The 18,828-nt window shown below is 40.8% G+C and overlaps 1 protein-coding gene across 3 annotated transcripts in view; it reads right to left on the bottom strand.

The window, feature by feature from the left end:
• golga2 (golgin A2) overlaps nucleotides 1-18,828 on the bottom strand; it is a 97,889-nt gene that overhangs the window by 19,969 nt on the left and 59,092 nt on the right. For all 3 annotated transcript variants that reach the window (XM_063073572.1, XM_063073573.1, XM_063073574.1), the window contains 7 exons: nucleotides 18,234-18,321; nucleotides 14,138-14,274; nucleotides 10,970-11,188; nucleotides 7,764-7,877; nucleotides 5,564-5,788; nucleotides 4,396-4,498; nucleotides 658-749 (listed from right to left, as the gene is read on the bottom strand). In XM_063073572.1, coding sequence (XP_062929642.1) covers nucleotides 658-749; nucleotides 4,396-4,498; nucleotides 5,564-5,788; nucleotides 7,764-7,877; nucleotides 10,970-11,188; nucleotides 14,138-14,274; nucleotides 18,234-18,321 — 978 coding nt within the window. The remainder of the gene's footprint in view (nucleotides 1-657; nucleotides 750-4,395; nucleotides 4,499-5,563; nucleotides 5,789-7,763; nucleotides 7,878-10,969; nucleotides 11,189-14,137; nucleotides 14,275-18,233; nucleotides 18,322-18,828) is intronic.

Below are 18,828 nucleotides of genomic sequence, written 5' to 3'. Positions count from 1 at the left end.
TCTACCCATAACTACTCATCCTTCCTGGCACCACAAGTAAAAACAGAAAATAAAACTCATCTAGACTGGTATACGCATATTAAATAAGCCTGCTTAAAACCAAACATCATTGTTTCCTGAGATAATTCAATCATGCACTAATTGTTATGTTTGGTTACGAAAATGCAAAAAAAAGGTAATATTTTATCCTATTCCTTCAGATTAACAAACTCCTTTTTTCTTTTTCAGATCAAATCTACTAATGTGTGCATTCATCATCCATATTTCTTCGGACATAGGATATCATTTAACCAATTGGTTATGACATCTCTCAGAGAAATCCCATTTCCCCCAATTCTATACCAACCCTGTTTTCCTCTCACATCCTCCTCTCTTGCCATCCACCTACACTACAGACAATCTACAGGAGCCAACCAGCAGATCTTCTGGCATTTACGAGAACACTGAAGCATATGGAGGAAGAATGCAAAAATTTCACCACATTCTAACTCTCATCAATAGGTTTATGAACACTCAAGGATTCCAGTGATATGCTTTTAAGGGAGTTAAAAGGCAGGTATACACAAGTTCAATTTTACTGAATGGTAAAACACTCAATGGGCTGAGTGGCCTACTCATTACTTTCTTATGTTCCTCAGGCCCTAAAGATAACCTTACCATTTCTTCTTTACTTTCTAATTCTTCAGGTATTGTAATATGGGGTTTCTGGATTCTATCTGGTAGAATACCGTCACTTTCCACTCCATCACCTAGTGGCAGAAAGTTAAATATTTATGTCAGTAAGAACCCTTGGAAATCCGGCAATGTTTAATTGTTTTAAAAACTGCTGTAAGAGCATCTTGCTTAAATCAGGCTGCCACAACATTTACAGCACTGATGCACAGTCCACGAGTCTATTTATTTCATACTCAGAAAATGGGACCACTGCCTTTCTTTCCTGAATCCAGAAGGAACAGAAACTATTTGTCCCATTTCCCTTGGTGAAAAGGGCCTGCAGGCCTCAAATAGCACAGGTATACATCCCAGTGTCATTAATTCCAACACCTGTATTTGCAAGTTATTATTAAATACAACTTAACACACCTCAGAATAGGGTTTTAATGAAGCATTAAACATTTACGGTATTAAGAGTCACAGTCAGAGCTCATCACTGAAAACACATTTTATACTACGATTAACATGCAAACATCGCCACCTTCCTGAGCATTACTACATTGCAGCCTTAGTCACATTTCCTGGAAATCCTATATTATAATCTTTGTTGCAAAATATAATGATGTTGAAGAATTGACAGTTCTTTGTGGGGTTTAAAGTATTCTGGGATTTGACGTAAAGTAGATTCCGTTTTTATTTCTGTAGTGAGATACAGAGAAGAACAGGCCTTACAGTCCTTCAAGCCACTGTGCCCAGCAATTCCCTGATTTAATCTACAAACCGGCGGTAAATCTTTGGACGGTGCAAGGAAACCTGAGCATCCGGAGAATGGACAGACTCCTTGTAGGCAGCGGCAGGAATTGAACCCTGGTCACCTGTACGGCTAAGCTCTGTGCTAACCACAACGCTACCGAAGTTCCAAAACAATCAAAGTTAATTAGAAAGTCAGGAGAATGTATTCAAAAAGGATTTAGAATATGGATTTCATTACAATAAGCAGAATGAAATTTGCCCAAAACAGCAAAACATTTGGAGAAAAGGAGGGAAAAGCCCACTACTGGACGTATTTACATATAGATTAGGAGCAGGAATAGGCCACTTGACCCCTCAAGACTGCAGAGCCACTAGCAACAACTTGGCTAGTTTGAATGCATCCTCAAAACTGTATTCTTGTCTATCAACTGCAACCTTTTATCCCTTTGCTTTTAATATATCCACTCGGCCATGGACAGCCCCCCAAGAGGGTAGGGCATGGGGCTAGCAACCCCATCCCGTAAAAACCCAGTGCTATGGAAATGCTAACAGAAGCTCCAAAGGCCTCATCCTTGGGAGAAGAGGGATACGCCAAGAAGATGAGCTATACCTGGAGACAACTTGAAAGACTGGCCCAGGACAGAGAACTCTGACTGTTACTGTCGATGGCCTACGCCCCAGTAGGGGTGATGGGGTTTAGGTTTTAATATATCAATTTAATTATGATTTAAAATATTGTGTTTCCACCACTCTTCCAAAGATTTATGGTTCTGAGTCAAAGGTTCACTTCATCTAAATTAAATCAGTGACCCCTTATTATTAAGCAGTGAAGTCTTGTCCAAGATTCACCCAATAAAACATCCTCTCCTCAACAAACTTATCAGGTTCCCCCATGAGGTCTCAGTAATATCATATTAAATATACTGTTACTCCATACTTTTGTATTCATTCCCTCTTGCTTTATGTGAGAACATTGTGAGCTTTTTTACTAGACAATATACAATAGACAATAGGTGCAGGAGTAGGCCATTTGGCCCTTTGAGCCAGCACCGCCATTCACTGTGATCATAGCTGATCATCCACAATCAGTATCCAGTTCCTGCCTTATCCCCATAACCTTTGATTCTGCTATCTTTATGAGCTCTATCCATTTCTTTCTTGAAAGCATCCAGAGACTTGGCCTCCACAGCCTTCTGGGGCAGAGCATTCTATATATCCACCACTCTCTGGGTGAAAAAGTTTTTCCTCAACTCCGTTCTAAATGGCTTACCTCTTATTCTTAAACTGTGGCCTCTGGTTCTAGACTCACCCATCAGCAGAACATGCTTCCTGCCTCCAGCATGTCCAATCCCTTAATAATCTTACATGTTTCAATAAGATCCCCTCTCAGCCTTCTAAATTCCAGAGTATACAAGCCCAGTCGCTCTAATCTTTCGACATATGACAGTCCCGCCATCCCAGGAATTAACCTTGTGAACCTACGCTGCACTCCCTCAATAGCAAGAGTGTCCTTCCTCAAATTTGGAGACCAAAAAACTGCACACAGTACTCCAGGTGTGGTCTCACCAGGGCCCTGTACAGCTGCAGAAGGACCTCTTTGCTCTTATACCCAATTCCCCTTGTTATGAAGGCCAGCATGCCATTAGCTTTCTTCACTGCCTGCTGTACTTGCATGCTTGCTCGCACTACCTTCTTGCACACTGGACTTTTGTGAATCACACACTGGGGCCCCAAGATTCTGTGGTATTTCCGGGCTCTACAATCTTTATTTAACATATATTTTAAAAATTCCTGCCAAAATGGACAATTTCACAGTCTTTTTTCCCCCATATAGTGGACAGCAAGGAAGGCTATCATGGGTTGCAGAGGGATCTGAATCGGCTGGGAAAATGGGCTGAAAATTGGCAGATGGAATTTATTGCAGGTTAAGTGCGAGGTTTTGCACTTCAGTAGGACCAGACAGGGTAGGTCTTACACAGTGAACGGTCAGCCACTGAGGAAAGTAGAACAAAGGGATCTGGGAATACAGGTCCATAATTCAGTGAAAGTAGCATCATAGGGAGATAGAGTGGCAAAGAAAGCTTTTGGCATATTGGCCTTCATAAGTCAAAGTAACTGAGTGCAGGAGACGGGATGTTGAAGTTGTACAAGACGTTGAGGCCTAATTTAGAGTATTGTGTGCAATTTTGGTCATCTATCTACAGGAAAGATGTAAATAAGAAAATTTACAAGGATGTTGCCACATCTGAAGGACCTGAGTTATAAGGAAAGATTGAATAAGTTAGGACTTAATTTCCTAGAATGTAGAAGATTAAGAGGAGATTCAATAAAGGTATACAAAATTATGAAGGGTATAGATAGGGTAACTGCAAGCAGGCTTTTTTCACCGAGGCAGGGTGGGACTACAACCAGAGGTCATGGGGTAAGGGTGAAAGGTGAAAAGTTTAAGGTGAACATGAGGGGAAACTTCTTCACTCAGAGGATCATTAGAGTGTGAAACGAACTGCCAGCAGAAGTGGTGTGTGCGACCTCGACTTCAGCATTTAAGAGAAGTTTTGATGGGTTCATGGATGGTAGGGGTATGGAGTGCAGGTCGTTGGGGGTAAGCAGTTTAAATGGCTTTGGCATGGACTAGATGGGCCAAAGAGCCTGTTTCTGTCCTGTGTTTTTCTATGGCTCGATAAACTCTATATTAGATGCCACTTGCCAGATCACTGTCTCACTTACCCTAACTCTGTCCCTTTGTGGTCTTGCATGTCATTGCAGCTTATTTGGTGTCATTATCAAATGTACAAACCATATCTTCAAAGCTTTCATTGTAAGAATGTTTGGCCTCAGCTATAATCACTATTATACACCACTAAATACATTTTGCCAACTAAAAGTCCCATTGATTGGAAATTTGCTGAATATGCAGCTTAATGTTTCAGAATAAAATGAGCGGGAAACAATGCTTTAAAATAAAGCTTAAAACAAAGCCTTCCAGACCTTCAACTCTAAGCTGTGGGCTGATCTCATTTAGCTCTGCTGTCAATGTGCTGATCTGTGCCTTTAGTTCTTCATTTTCCTTGTTCAATTTCTCCAACTGCTCCTGTGGAAGGACAAGTTATTGTGAGTCTCTATGAACAAACATTCTGAGTCATGACTTTCTGCACTTCTTCTTTGGAATTCTAGCAGGTAGAAATATGCGGTCTGTCACAACCTTTTGGCACCAGTTACATATCTCAGTCCATAGCCTCCTCTTGCGCCACAATGAGACCATCCTCAGGGTGGAGGAGCAACAGCTTATATTCTGTCTGGGTAACCTTCAACCTGATGGCATAAACATCAATTTCTCCAACTTCCAGTATTTTGTCTCTCTCCACCCCCCCTCCTTTCTCTCGTCTTCATTTCCTCATTCTGGACCCCTCTTACCTCTTCTCCTTCCAGTAAAAATAAATTTCCCTTCCCCTTGCCTTCTTCTATTCCCCAGTCTGGGCTCGTATGTCTTCTCACCTGCCTATCACCTCCCCCGGGTCTCTTCCTACTTCCCTTTCTCTTATGGTCCACTCTCCTCTCCTATCAGATTCCTTCCTCTCCACCCGGCTTCAGCTACCACTTTCAAGCTATCCTCCTGCACCTCTCCTCACCATTTTATTCTGACATCTTCCCCCTTCCTTTCCAGTCCTGGATGCAGCCTGATCTGCTGAGTTCCTTCAGCATTTTGTGTGCGTTGAGTTAAATATGGTGATATTTTTAGTTTAAATTGATTACTTCAAGAAAGGATAAATTGGACTGATTCAATCTTTCTTTCAGACCTTTTCCTATCTTGAATGGTCACATATTTTACCATGACTATCCTTCGTACAAATATAATGACATCATTAAAAGGCCACAGGTGTGTTGGCAGGTTGTCTCTCCCTTGGTGGCAGCAGCAGCTCAAAAACTGGCAACTTTGAGGGTACATTTCATATAAACCACTGTGATAAAATGTTAAGTTCAGTAAGGCTGGCAAGGAAGGGCCAACTCTTCTAAATCAATAACTGGTAAGTCATGGCAATCGGGCACTCCTGCTGGATCAGGTTCCCAGTAGCAAATTGAGAAAATGGAAATTCATCTAGATGTGTTCAAAACTGGAAGAAGAGCAGGACTTCCACAAAGGAAGTATTAATCTCACCTTTGCTATTATCAGGTCCTTCTGGTGCAGTTCAATGTGGACTTTCCCTTGCACTTCATCATGTTGTAGTCGATCCATGAGATGTGTCTGCAGCAGGTTCTGTTTTTGCAGCTCCTCTCGCTCGGCCAGCAGCTGCTGATAGGCTGCCGTGTACTGTTGGAGATGAGTGTAGAACTGATCCCTCTGACCCAGCAAGGCCTGAGCTTCCTGTGATTTCAGTTCAAGCTGTGGAAACACAGGTGGCACAAGAACATCAGCTTAACTAGTTACTGATCTTTAATTCACCTTTCTTGGAGGACGCCTGTCAGTATAGACAAGCCTGCTAAACTAAAGGTGACAACAAGAGGGCAGAAGGAGAATTGTTATATACCACATGTGATAAATTTATACAATAAGCAAGACTGGCACCATGGGAAATGGTGCCTTGTTTGGTCTGATTTGTAAATAGTGGCATCTGCATCATTCACTGATGACAAGTGGCAATACAGAATTCAGCAATTCATGTTATCCTTATTAGAGAACAAAAACAAGAATGGCAATTATCATTGTTCAGAACAATTAGAATACACTTCTTTGAAATTCTGGAATTTTCATCCATTTTCTTACAAGTGCCTTGTTTTCCCCTACAATATTCTACGTTCCACGTGCCACTTTATTGCATATCTATCAGTGGACAAGATTTTTTTCTCATCCTAAATGTAGTACCTCCACCTACTTGAACATGCATTTCTTTTAAGGATGAAAATTCTGGAAGCATATTGTTTTGCATCTTCCATTCAAAGAAAACTTGATCAACCCCATTTGATCCTAATAATATACTTCATTAGCTGTTTAGGAGATTTGATATGTCATCAAAGACATTTGCGAATTTCTTTAGATGTACCGTGGACAGCATTCTAACTGGCTGCATGACCATCTGGTATGAGGGGGGAGGGGTGGGTAGTGACTACCGCAGAGGATTGAAATAAGCTGCAGAGAGTCGTAAACTTAGTCAGCTACATCATGGGCACTAGCCTCTGCAGAATCCAGGACATCTTCGAGGAGCGATGTTTCAAAAAGCCTCATCTACCATTAAGGACCACCATCACCCAAAGTATGTCTTGTTCTCATTGCCACCATCAGGAAGGAGGTACAGAAGCTGAAGGCACACACTCATCATTCAGGAATAGTTCTTCCCCTCTGCCATCTGATTTCAGAATGGACACTGAACCCATGAACACTACCTCACTACTTTTTTATTTCTATTTTTGCACTATCCATTTCTCAAATATTATCAAGCTGATAAATATAAATACAGTACCATGGCTACAGAGAATTAACTCAACCCAGCCAGCAGTGTACAGTAACAGCATGTTCTGCTTTCGCTGCAAATGTTCATGTTGCCCAAAATAACATGCTCCATTTGTTAACTATCCAAAAGAAAATGATCCTTTTCAAGAAACCAGCCTAGCCACCCTACTATTCATATGCTTTGATCAGTTCAGAAAGGATGCCTATCCTATTGAAACAATCAGTTTTCGGTCAGCTTGGGTCAGATTCCACTCTGCCTGTCACTAGGCTCAGTACTTTATATGGGTGAGTTTAACAGCGTCAGTGAGTAGAGGCTTGGCCAGGGAAAACAAAAGGGACTTGACCTGGGAGTGGAATGTAATTTCAGGGGTATGCTTCATCTCAGAAAGCAACATCTGCCCAGGGAGTGGGCAGCAAACAACACCCAAGGTCAGAGAGCCTGCTCCCTGAAACTGAGTTCAAGTTTGTACAGTGGGGGAGTGAGGTGGAGACAGTTTTGGTAAACAAGGAACTTTACCTGGGTTTTGGGAGCCCTTTTCAGGTGAAAATGCTACCTGACTTGATGTCATCATCCAACCAATATTCTTCCAGCACCTCCCCAGGTCAGTTAAGTTAGGAACAAACTGTCAGGACTTGCACTAAATTCCGAATCAGACAGGCCCAAATTGAGCTGTGTTTTTATACATGAGAAGATGCTATTCCAAGGTACAAAACTGAACATGTCAGAGAAAGGTGCATGACTCAGGAATAAAGCATCCACAGGGCACAATGCAACGCAGAATGCATGTTTCCTGAACTTAAAGTTGATTTTGGCATAAGTGATTCCTCAAATGAAAGTGAGATCAGATTGAAAACCATAGTACAGTAACATTAAGTATTCTGGCATTCACACTTTGGATGAAATCAATACCTTTTCTTTCAAATCAGCCACATCTTCCTGCAACTCTCCAATTCTCCGAGCCACCTCCTTCTTTACATGCTGCTCTGACTGTAATGCACTGGCAAGTTCCATATTCTCATTGGTCTGTAGGAGGTAAGATTGCATATAGATTAAACATGGATCTGGCAGTGTTTCAAAAGGCTTCTTCCGTACCTCCATGGAATGTGCTGCAAAAATAGTATGATCCTTATTTTCATAATTTACTGATACAGTCAATTAATTGCATAGAAATGGTCAAAACATGGAAAATGAAAAAAGGGTTTTTAAATAGCATCACACTCACTGCTGGCAGTCAGAAACCCAATGACTCAAAGCCAGAAACATGCAAATGTTAATAGTATCAAGAATAGTTTGGGGTAAAGGACCTTCTGAACTAGGTTTTGCCAACAGCCAGCAACTGAACAGTAAAGGAAAACAAAAAAAAACACACAGATGCCATAAATCATAAAAATAGAAGTGTTGGAAGAACTCAACCAGTTAAGACACATCTGTGGAAAGACAAATCAGTTAATGTTTCAGGTCAAAGGCCCTTCCTCAGGTGAGAAAGGGACATAAGTGTAATAATGTGAACTGAAAGAGGAGTTTTCTGGAAAGTTCAATATTCATTCCAGATGGTACTGTGCAAAAGTCTTAAGCATATATATCAAGGATGCCCAAGATTTTTGCACAGTACTGTATTTGTCAACATGGAGTGGAAAGCAAGTTTGTAAATCTAGCAGGAACAAAGGATGGTGGGAATGACAAGAGTGGAATGGCGCAGGAGGGGTGTGGGACAGGTGGCAGAGGAGTGCCAGGGCAGGGGGTGGCATGGGTGCAGACACACCCAACCCTGAGACACCAGGCAAGGTCATTTGATTCCAAACAATTGGTTTATTGATCATTACAGAAAGTCTCTCTGTGCTTGCCGCTCCCTTCCCCTTTCCACACTCAGTCCACAATAGAGACTCAATCAGAATCAGGTTTATCACAAATCTGCATAAACTCACATATGTCATTAAATTTGAGGAAGCAGTCCAATGCAATACATAAAATTACTACAGTACTGTACAAAAGTCTTACGCTCCCTAGCTATATATATGTGTGTTAAGACTTTTGTACAGTACTGTTATTGGAAGATCTTGTTTTTCCAGTTAATTTTGGGACCTACTATTTTACTGGACGATAGAGACAAGTTGGAATTGGAGTGGCGCCAAGGATCACCCCTCTACTTTTCATTTCTTCCCTGTCTCCACTCTGCAATATAACACCTCTCTCCATTCTTTCCCAGTTCTTCCCCAACCCAAAACATGAACTGGTCTTGTTTTCTATAGAGCCTATTTGACTGGCTATGTTCTTTCAGCATTTGTTTTGTGAATAATGGAAAGATATTAGAAGACACTGGAACAGGTATGAGAGAAGTGGCAATGGTTGTTATCACACTCAAAGCTATATATTTTCACTCAAGGGATTCCTGATTCAATGAGGAAAAACATGATACCCATCTAGGACAAAAGAAACAAGGGAAATAGTAGAGCAAAAGGTGAATATATTATTCCAAAATTTGACAATAATTTTAATTTTGGACCAAGGTAAGAGAAGGTACAATGACAGAAGCTGTGACAACAGCACTCTTCAGAATGGCTAAATACAATAGATACAATAAAGATTAGCTTATACTCAAGGTTTCCACAAATACTGCTCTGAGAGAAATATACAGTGGGAAGTTTCATCTACTAACCAAGAAAGGTGGTTTCGGCACAGTCTGTTGTGGCAATTTGAATGTACAAGAACATAAAAAGCTGGACTCAGTCCATTATATAACAGGCAAATCTATCCCTATTATTGATAGTTTCTACAGGTGCCTAATGTCTAGAGATCCCCATCATCCTGGCCATGCTACCTTTTTGCGGATATCATCAGGCAGGAGGTAGGGAAGCCTGAAGTCCCACACCACCAAGTTTGAGAACAGCTACTAGTTCTTGAACTAATTGCACAACTCTAATCACTACAAAACTACTACCACTAATCACTTTTGCTAATGGACTGATTCTGATTGTGTTCTTTCTTGTAAAAGTTGTGTATAATTTATCTTTGTTTTTCTTGTGAATGTTGCTTATATAGTGCTATGTACCTCTGATGCTGCTGCAATTAAGTTTTTCATTGCACTTATGCATATACAGTAAAATCAACTACACTGACTATAAAGGCTTCATCAACGGGAAGTCATAATTAAGATACAAATGATCTTAACTGGAAAAATCTAAACAAGTGATCCCTGAAATTGCTCAACCTTTTAAAAACAGCATGGTTAATCTAATGATATATTTCTTGTTTTCTATAGTAAAGATATCAATATGATTGAAAGAGTGCAGTGAAAATTTACAAGGATGTTGCAGGACTTGAGGATGAGTTATAGGGAAAGGTTGAATAGGTGATGGTTTTATTCCCTACTGCGTAGGAGAATAAGGAGAGATTTGATAGGGGTATACACATTTATGAGGAGCACAGATACAGTAATTGTAAGCAAGCTTTTTCATGTGAGGTTGTGTGACACTAGAAACAGATGTCATGGGCTAAGGGTGAAAAGTGTAATGGTCAAGAGGAACACAAAGGGAAATTTCTTCACTCAGAGTGGTGAGAGTGTGGAACAAGCTGCCTGCAGAGGTGGTGGATGCAGGTTCAATTTCTCAACATTTAAGAGAAATTCGTATCAGTACATCAATGGGAGGGGTATGTAAGGCTGTGGACACGTGCAGGTCGAAGGGACTAGGCAGATAAATATTTCTTCATGGACTAAATGGCTAAAGGGCTTGTTTCTGTGGTGTAGTGCTCTAGGACTATTATTGCAGCCCTCCTTTCCTATCTTATTGCTTCGTCCCTTGGTTCCCCTCAGATCAAAAAAATCATCAGTTTCAGCATGAACAAACAAAATTAACTGGTCAGCAATTACTCAGATCCAACTCCTTCCATAAAACAAAGATGAGCATTACAGTACCATTGATATATAAAATTTTAGTTTCAGATTTGCACAGATACAAAATCACAGTAACTGCATACTAATCACACCCTAAACTGTATGGTAAATTTTCAGGATTATAAATACCAAAGTACATTATCAGGATTACAAGCACAAATGCACAATGTGCCTGTCAGTAAGAAAATAGGGTTTTAACTATAAGTGATCGTAGAATACATACAAGTTTGACAAATCCGTTTTGAAGCTCTGCTAGCTGCTCCTTGAGGTCACGGTTTTGTGTCAGCGCCCTGCTTATTGTAGCTTTGTCATTCTGCATACTTTCCAGCAGTTGCTTCCGGTCCACGGAATCATCATTGTAGCGCTCCACTGTTCGCTCCAGTTCCTGCAGTTTCTCTTCCTGCTCTTGGTTCAAACGACTCAGCTGCTCATTGTCACAAACCTAAAGAGGCCAACAGCATTGAGGTCAGCAGCAAACTCCTGGAGGTGTGAGGCAGCAGTACTAACTGCTTTGCCACCCTAAATGTACCCATACATGTCCAATGAAGTTGGCTAATTCACTGTAAAACACATTTTGTGCAGAAAGCTCCAGAAAATATTACAGAAATGCACTAGTCTGTTTACGTCAATCTAGGACTGATGCATATCATTGATCTGAAAACATTTTAACTCTGCTTCTCACTCTAAGGACGCTGTCTGACCTGCTAAGCATTTCCAGAAATGTTTCCTTCCTAAATTCCATTAACACTGTCGGACATGACCAAACTATTATTAATCCACATCATATTCCTCTTGTCAATAGGAACTTTTTAAAGCAGTCACACAATCCACAATTACAGATCAAATATTTCCCACCGTAGTCATTGGAATTTACCAGGTACCCTATCATCCTTTTTCTTAAAAAAAAATAGGAGTGTTTTGTGCAGTATTCCCAACGTTGATTGAGAGGGATCATTCTATCATTTAAGGTAGCTACACTGATTTTCACTCCTTCCTTTAAATACTTGGATCAAAGCCAGGATCTGTCAATCTCTTATGCATCTATTGTCTACTATTATTTTGCCTATTAGTTTTGAAGAGCCATTGATTTTCTATTATTTTATTCATTGAAGGTTTGCAGAGAGGTTTGCACTGTGAACATTCTGTTATCTCCCCTCTCTCATTGAGCAGAAGATTAAAAAATCTGAAAGCATGTACTGCCGGGCTCAAGGACAGCTTCTATCCCACTGTTATCAGACTCTTGAACAGGCCTCTTGTGTGATAAGATGAACCCTTGGCCTCAATATACCACATTATGGTCTTGGATATCATTTACCTGCACCGCATTCTTTCAGTGGCTTTTATACTTTATTCTGCATTGTTATTGTTTTCCCTATTCTAGCTCAATGCATTGTGTAATGATTTGAACTATATAAGTATTATGTAAGACAAGCTTTTTACTGTATCTTGGTACATGTCACAATAATAAACCAATATTCAATACTATTTTTATCACATTTAAATCACTCTAAAATCTTAGTAGTTATTTTATGCTTCCCCCCTTTCAACTACCATTCTGAACTCAGTTATTTACTACAAGACTGTTAATCAAATCAGGCCACTCCTCTACTAATTTTAAGGTGTTCTGCTCCAGTCCCAATTCAGGGACATGCTGTTGCGGAAAACTAATTTAACTGGATTCCAGAAAATCAGCACATTTTTGATATGAGTGAGTCTGCTTATCGCAATCAATAAGGATGTTGAAACTTCTCACTACAACAATTCACTACTACAAGTTTACATAGAAACTATTCTCCCACATTACAGCCGCTTCTATGCAACATCTAGTAATGTGATTTGATTTTTGAATCCATTATATTTCCATTTAACCCTCATTAAATCAGCACTCCATCACTTTCCATGTCTTACCAGCAGTCATAACCCGTATTTACATAGCCTTGCATACATCCCTCAACAACAGGTTCTACGTTGTACCTTTCAAGTTGAATTTGTAACTAATATTCATTTCATTTGCTTGGTTAGTGTAACACAATTATAGCGCCAGCAACCCAAGTTAAATTCTACCACTGTTTGTGAGGAGTTTGTACATCCTCCCATGACTCTGTGGGTTTCCTCTCACATTCCAGAGGCTTATGGGTTAGTAAGTTAGTCAGTCATATAGGCATACACGAGGAAATCTGCAGATGCTGGAATTTCAAGCAACACACATAAAAGTTGCTGGTGAACGCAGCAGGCCAGGCAGCATCTCTAGGAAGAGGTACAGTCGACGTTTCAGGCCGAGACCCTTCGTCAGGACTAACTGAAAGAAGAGCTAGTAAGAGATTTGAAAGTGGGAAGGGGAGGGGGAGATCCGAAATGATAGGAGAAGACAGGAGGGGGAGGGATGGAGCCAAGAGCTGGACAGGTGATTGGCAAAAGGAGATATGAGAGGATCATGGGACAGGAGGCCCAGGGAGAAAGAAAGGGGGAGGCAGAAGCCCAGAGGATGGGCAAGGAGTATAATGAGAGGGACAGAGGGAGAAAAAGGAGAGAGAGAAAAAGAATATATATATAAATAAATAACGGATGGGGTACAAGGGGGAGGTGGGGCATTAACGGAAGTTAGAGAAGTCAATGTTCATGCCATCAGGTTGGAGGCTACCCAGATGGAATATAAGGTGTTGTTCCTCCAACCTGAGTGTGGCTTCATCTTTACAGTAGAGGAGGCCATAGATAGACATATCAGAATGGGAATGGGACGTGGAATTAAAATGTGTGGCCACTGGGAGATCCTGCTTTCTCTGGCGGACAGAGTGCAAGTGTTCAGCAAAACGGTCTCCCAGTCTGCGTCGGGCCTTGCCAATATATAGAAGGCCTTATCGGGAGCACCGGATGCAGTATATCACCCCAGCTGACTCACAGGTGAAGTGTCGCCTCACCTGGAAGGACTGTCTGGGGCCCTGAATGGTAGCGAGGGAGGAAGTGTAAGGGCATGTGTAGCACTTGTTCCGCTTACAAGGATAAGTGCCGGGAGGGAGATCGGTGGGGAAGGATGAGGGGGGACGAATGGTCAAGGGAGTCGTGTAGGGAGTGATCCCCGCGGAAAGCCAAGGGGAGGGGGGTGGGGGGGAGGGAAAGTTGGCTTAGTGGTGGGATCCCGTTGGAGGTGGTGGAAGTTACGGAGAATTATATGTTGGACCCGGAGGCTGGTGGGGTGGTAGGTGAGGACAAGGGGAACCCTATTCCTAGTGGGGTGGCGGGAGGATGGGGTGAGAGCAGATGTGCCCGGAGGCTGGTAGGGTGGTAATGCTTGGGCGACACAGCCTCATTGGGCCGAAAGGACCTGTTACCACGATATATCTCTAAATGTGCAATATGTAAAATTACGTATTGAGGTAAAACTAACTCTTACCTGCGCCTGGTATTGAGTGTACAACTCCTCCTTCTCTTGCTGAAGTTGTTTAATGTTCTCCTCCAGCAATCTCTCTTGCTCTGTGGGTCCTTTGGGCTGTGCTGTGGTCAGGCTTTCACTGACCTCACAATGTATCTCTAAACAATACAAGGATATTAGCATTAACAAATTTGCACTTCATTTACAGTACAAAAAAGGTTCCATGGTTTACATTTATCAAGTTCACTTTCAATTACAAGATTTTAGGATTTTTAAATCAGTGGTTGGAAGTCATGGACTTCAAGACTCTAATTCACCAAAGTAGCCATGGTAGCTCTCTAAATTCAGGGGGACCCACTTCTCACATCCGTAACTTTTTTTCATACATTTTCACAATTTCCTTTTAAAAAGCTGCTTTAGATTTTGTTTCCTTATCTATCTTGCAAACTACTTCTGTAGAAAAATTTGCCAAGATCAGCCATGGTCAAGACCATGATGCCCCACATCATACGACACGGGACATGACGATATTGATAATCCACTTTGCAGGTTAGCATCCCATGTCTGTTTCTCAAGCTGAAAGTACAGCTAACATAAGTGAAGGAACTAATATTGTTAGAGACTAGAATTGGAATCCAGATAGCAAAGTTTTAGCTACCTGTTCAAATAACTCTTTATATGGATCAGTAGATGCTTATTTGAAGTACCTCAGGACATTAAATTGCAAGTTGTCTTGTTGCTAAGGTACAATTCCATTAGAACATATGAGCTATTTTACGGTGGTGTGCACAACTAGCCGATAAACCCATTTACAATCTCAATTAGGTTTCACAGCCACGCATCCATTCGACAGGTGAGAACCTGGGCTTGTTAGCTTTCTTAGTTGATGCTAGCTTACCAGAGATCAACTTATTCAGCTAAATCAAGACCCTAATAACTGAATACTCCCTCATTAACCTTAGCTTACTGCAAGGAGAGCACCTTTGATTTAAATGACCCCAATAGCACTGCAGTGAAAGCTTTAGTCCGGAGTTTGATCTTTACTTGCGGTGCTATTTGTGGTTGCTCTCATGTTTTCCTAGTACCCACCAGGGTTTCATCCAGATGCTACAGCTTTCCCCCTCTTCCCAGACATGTCCATTAGTTAGTCAGCTACTGCAAGTTTCCCAACTGTAGGTAAGTACAGGACATACTGTAATGCAGCACAGTGTCAAAAAGCTACTGTAATATTTTACAGTTGCTGCAACTGAAAGATCGGGGGTCCAGCTCCCACTGCTGTCCTTAAGAAGTTTGTATGTTCTCACCATGTTTTCTCCCGGCACTCCGTTTTCTTCCCTATCAACATTGATGAAATGGCAGAGCAAACTAAATGGCTGAATGGCCGAATTCTAATCCTATATCTTATGATCTTATGTATGGGTTAAGACTAGTAAGTTGTGGACATGCTATGTTGGCACTGGAAGTACCAACTGTATGTTCTGATGTACATATGACAAACTTTAACCTTTATCTTTAAAAGGCAAAAGAATCAAAGGGAAATTGACAGGCACTTGAGAGAAAATAAGCTGTGGAGCTAAGGGAGACAAGGCCAGAAAGTAACTCATGGCATCACTGCTGGGAGTCACCATGGATCAAATCAGCTGAATGGCTTCATTTTGAATTCATAAGTAAATATCAGACTTAAGAGTACCAAGCAACACACATAAAAATTGCTGGTGAAAGCAGCAGGCCAGGCAGCATCTATAGAAAGAGGTACAGTTGACGTTTCGGGCCGAGACCCTTCGTCAGGACTAACTGAAAGAAGAGATAGTAAGAGCACCAAGATCCATTTCAGTTTATCCAGAAGTATCTCAAGGTCGGAAACTCAAATATACAAGCTACACGAACAACGTATAAATGAATTGTACTGCCGTACATGAAGAACATCTCTGAAATGACAGCAAGACTGCTTCAGTAGCACATCACAGTTACTCACAAACTGACTGCAACTTTGAGAAGGAACCCATCAAAAACCAAAGTGCAACAAAATGTGACTGATAGAGCAACATCCAGTGCAGTGACTGCAACAAGTACTACATTGGTCAAACAGGAAGAAAACTATCGACCAAGATACACGAGCATCAGCTAGCGAATAGAAGGCCTGACCCATTCTCACTAGTATCAGGTCATGAAGATGGAGCAGGATACCATTTCAACTGGACAACAGCCACAGTCTTGACTCAAGCAAGAACAAGAAAAGAACAAGAATTTCTCAAAGCGTGGTCCTCTACAGAAGGATCCTTCAACAAACACATTGACGTACACGTTTGTAGGTCGGTATATGAACCCTTCCTAAGAAAAGAGAAACAACGACCTCTATAATTAACGAATTGCCAGTAATTTCGGGAACTGGACAGTGAAGCAAGCACTTCCAACAGATCTCCCTCAAAGCTAGCCAATCAGAATCTTCTACTGCTAAACTGCTCACAGGCAACCAGATCACAACGACTAATCAATAGCCATTGAGACCCCAGAGGAGTATATAAACCGCCATTCTGAAGAGACAACACCCTCAACTGCATACTGATGATGGCTTCTCGACTGGAGCCAAAATGCCTGAAAGCATTCTACCAAGCTCTTAGATTTGGAAGTTTGGTTGATCAATTTCAGTGAATTAACCCAACTCCGATCCTAGACAATCGGAATTCCAAGTATACATCATAATCACAAAACAGATCCCATTTTAAATGACAATTGGTGGAAGGTAATAGGATTTATTTTAACTAAAGGGACCACAATATTAGAAAAGTCCTTAAACAGTTATTATTGGCCACTGAAGGAAATCAGACGTTTGTGCCTAGCACTCTACCAATGGAAAATTAACAAACAGAAAATCTTGTTGATTTTCTGCTGAGTTCCTCCAGCATTTTGTGTGCATTATTATATTCATTTCACTATATACAATATTGGCACATCTACACTCAGAGGCCACTTTATTAGATACACCTGCTTGTTAATGCAAATTTCTAATCAACTGCAGTAACCACACGTTACAACAGTGGTGTGCAAATGAGTACCTTCGAATGCACAACACATCAAACCTTGAAATGGATGGGCTACAGCAGAAGACGGCTACAACCATACACTCAGTGGCCACTTTATTAGCTGCAAGTGGCCACCAAGTGTAAGGAAATGTCAGCAGGTTGGCATCTTTTGTATAAGGTAGAAACTACTAATGCTTCAAATCAATAAACCTCTCATCTGTTTATTCTGTTGGGTATTTCCAGCACTTTGTTTTCATTTCAGGTTTCCTGTATCTTGCTTCTGTGGTGATCAGTAGGCACCCACTTCGTGGGTCATACACTCTGAATAAACTAAAATTCAGGAATTCATTATAAATCGGCTTTAATTAGTGGGTGCCAACTGTTTAATCTCTCTGTTCATTAAGCAATTACAGAATATCCTTCTTGGTAAGGATGCTTGACAAAGTGCAATACTCAGCTCCTTGAATAATCCTCTTAAGGAAATTGTAAGGCTCTTCCCATTGAATTTTATTACTGAATTCGTCCAGAGAACAAAGCAAATGTGCTTACTATAGGCCAACATTACGAAGGGTTTGTAGAAAATAACATCTATACATCCTCAAACAGAAACAAAAATTGGATCAGCCTCCTATTCTACCCAGTAGACAGGCAAGATTGTAAAAAGCCATGTGCTGAAGGCAGTCTAAAAAGGACCATTATGAAGAGGAAAGTGAATAGTTGAGGTTCATGCGTATCATTTATTTTATAATATCCTCTACAAAAAACAAATAATTTCTTCTCAAGTTGCTTTTGATCAAATTTACTGACAACCACAGATAATTGCTGCTAAGTTTACTACAGTCACAATGATCTTGTTCACTAGTTGACAAAGTACAGGAAAAGTAAATTTAACATTACTTAGAAGCTGCAATGGGATCACCATTCTAAATAAATTAACCTCACTAAACTACAAATACCACATAATACAGTGGGTGAGACTTACACCAAGGACCCTTTACTTACCAAAGACACTTTTAAATGATTGCCTTTAAATGATCCAGTTCACACCGTTAGTTGGAATGTTTTAGCCAAATGCTGATAAACTATTGAATTACCTGATCTACTCTTGAGGTCAGCCAATGATGCCTCCAGGTCTTGTATTTGCTCAAGATTTTGTTTCTTTTCCTCTGAAAGTGCATCTACCTGCAAAGACACAATGATCAATGGTTCTACGGAGATGGAAGAAATGACTTAACCAACGTGCATTCACAGAGTGGAGATTTTTTGCTGAGGTGAACATGGCAAATTATACAAGCACTTCATGATCATCTGCCTTCAGAAATTGAGCATTTTCATATCAATTCTGCATATGAAAATATGTAAATCACAAAACACTGAGGTAAACTAACACCCACACAATTTGTAAAACACACAAAGCAGTTATATATGGATTTCAATATCCTGTAGTTAAAGCAAGAAATTATAGCCGCATTTATTACTTTCACTGGTTATTCTACATATAGATTCTGGGTCATTTCCCTGCTGGCTTATTAGCACATTAGGTCAGTAACCCATCACCAGAACATGCCAACATCTTCTGCTTCTATTTCAGCTCACTACCTGTAATAGTTTGCTCATCCATTATAAGGATCTGTACAAAAGGAGTTTGGCAGACATGCTATTGCATTTACTTGTTTCATGATTTATTTT

This window comes from Mobula hypostoma, chromosome 21 (genome assembly GCF_963921235.1).
Source record: "Mobula hypostoma chromosome 21, sMobHyp1.1, whole genome shotgun sequence".
NCBI lineage: Eukaryota > Metazoa > Chordata > Chondrichthyes > Myliobatiformes > Myliobatidae > Mobula > Mobula hypostoma.
The sequence above is the reverse complement of the archived record's forward strand: the minus strand, read 5'-3'. Positions and strand labels throughout refer to the sequence as shown.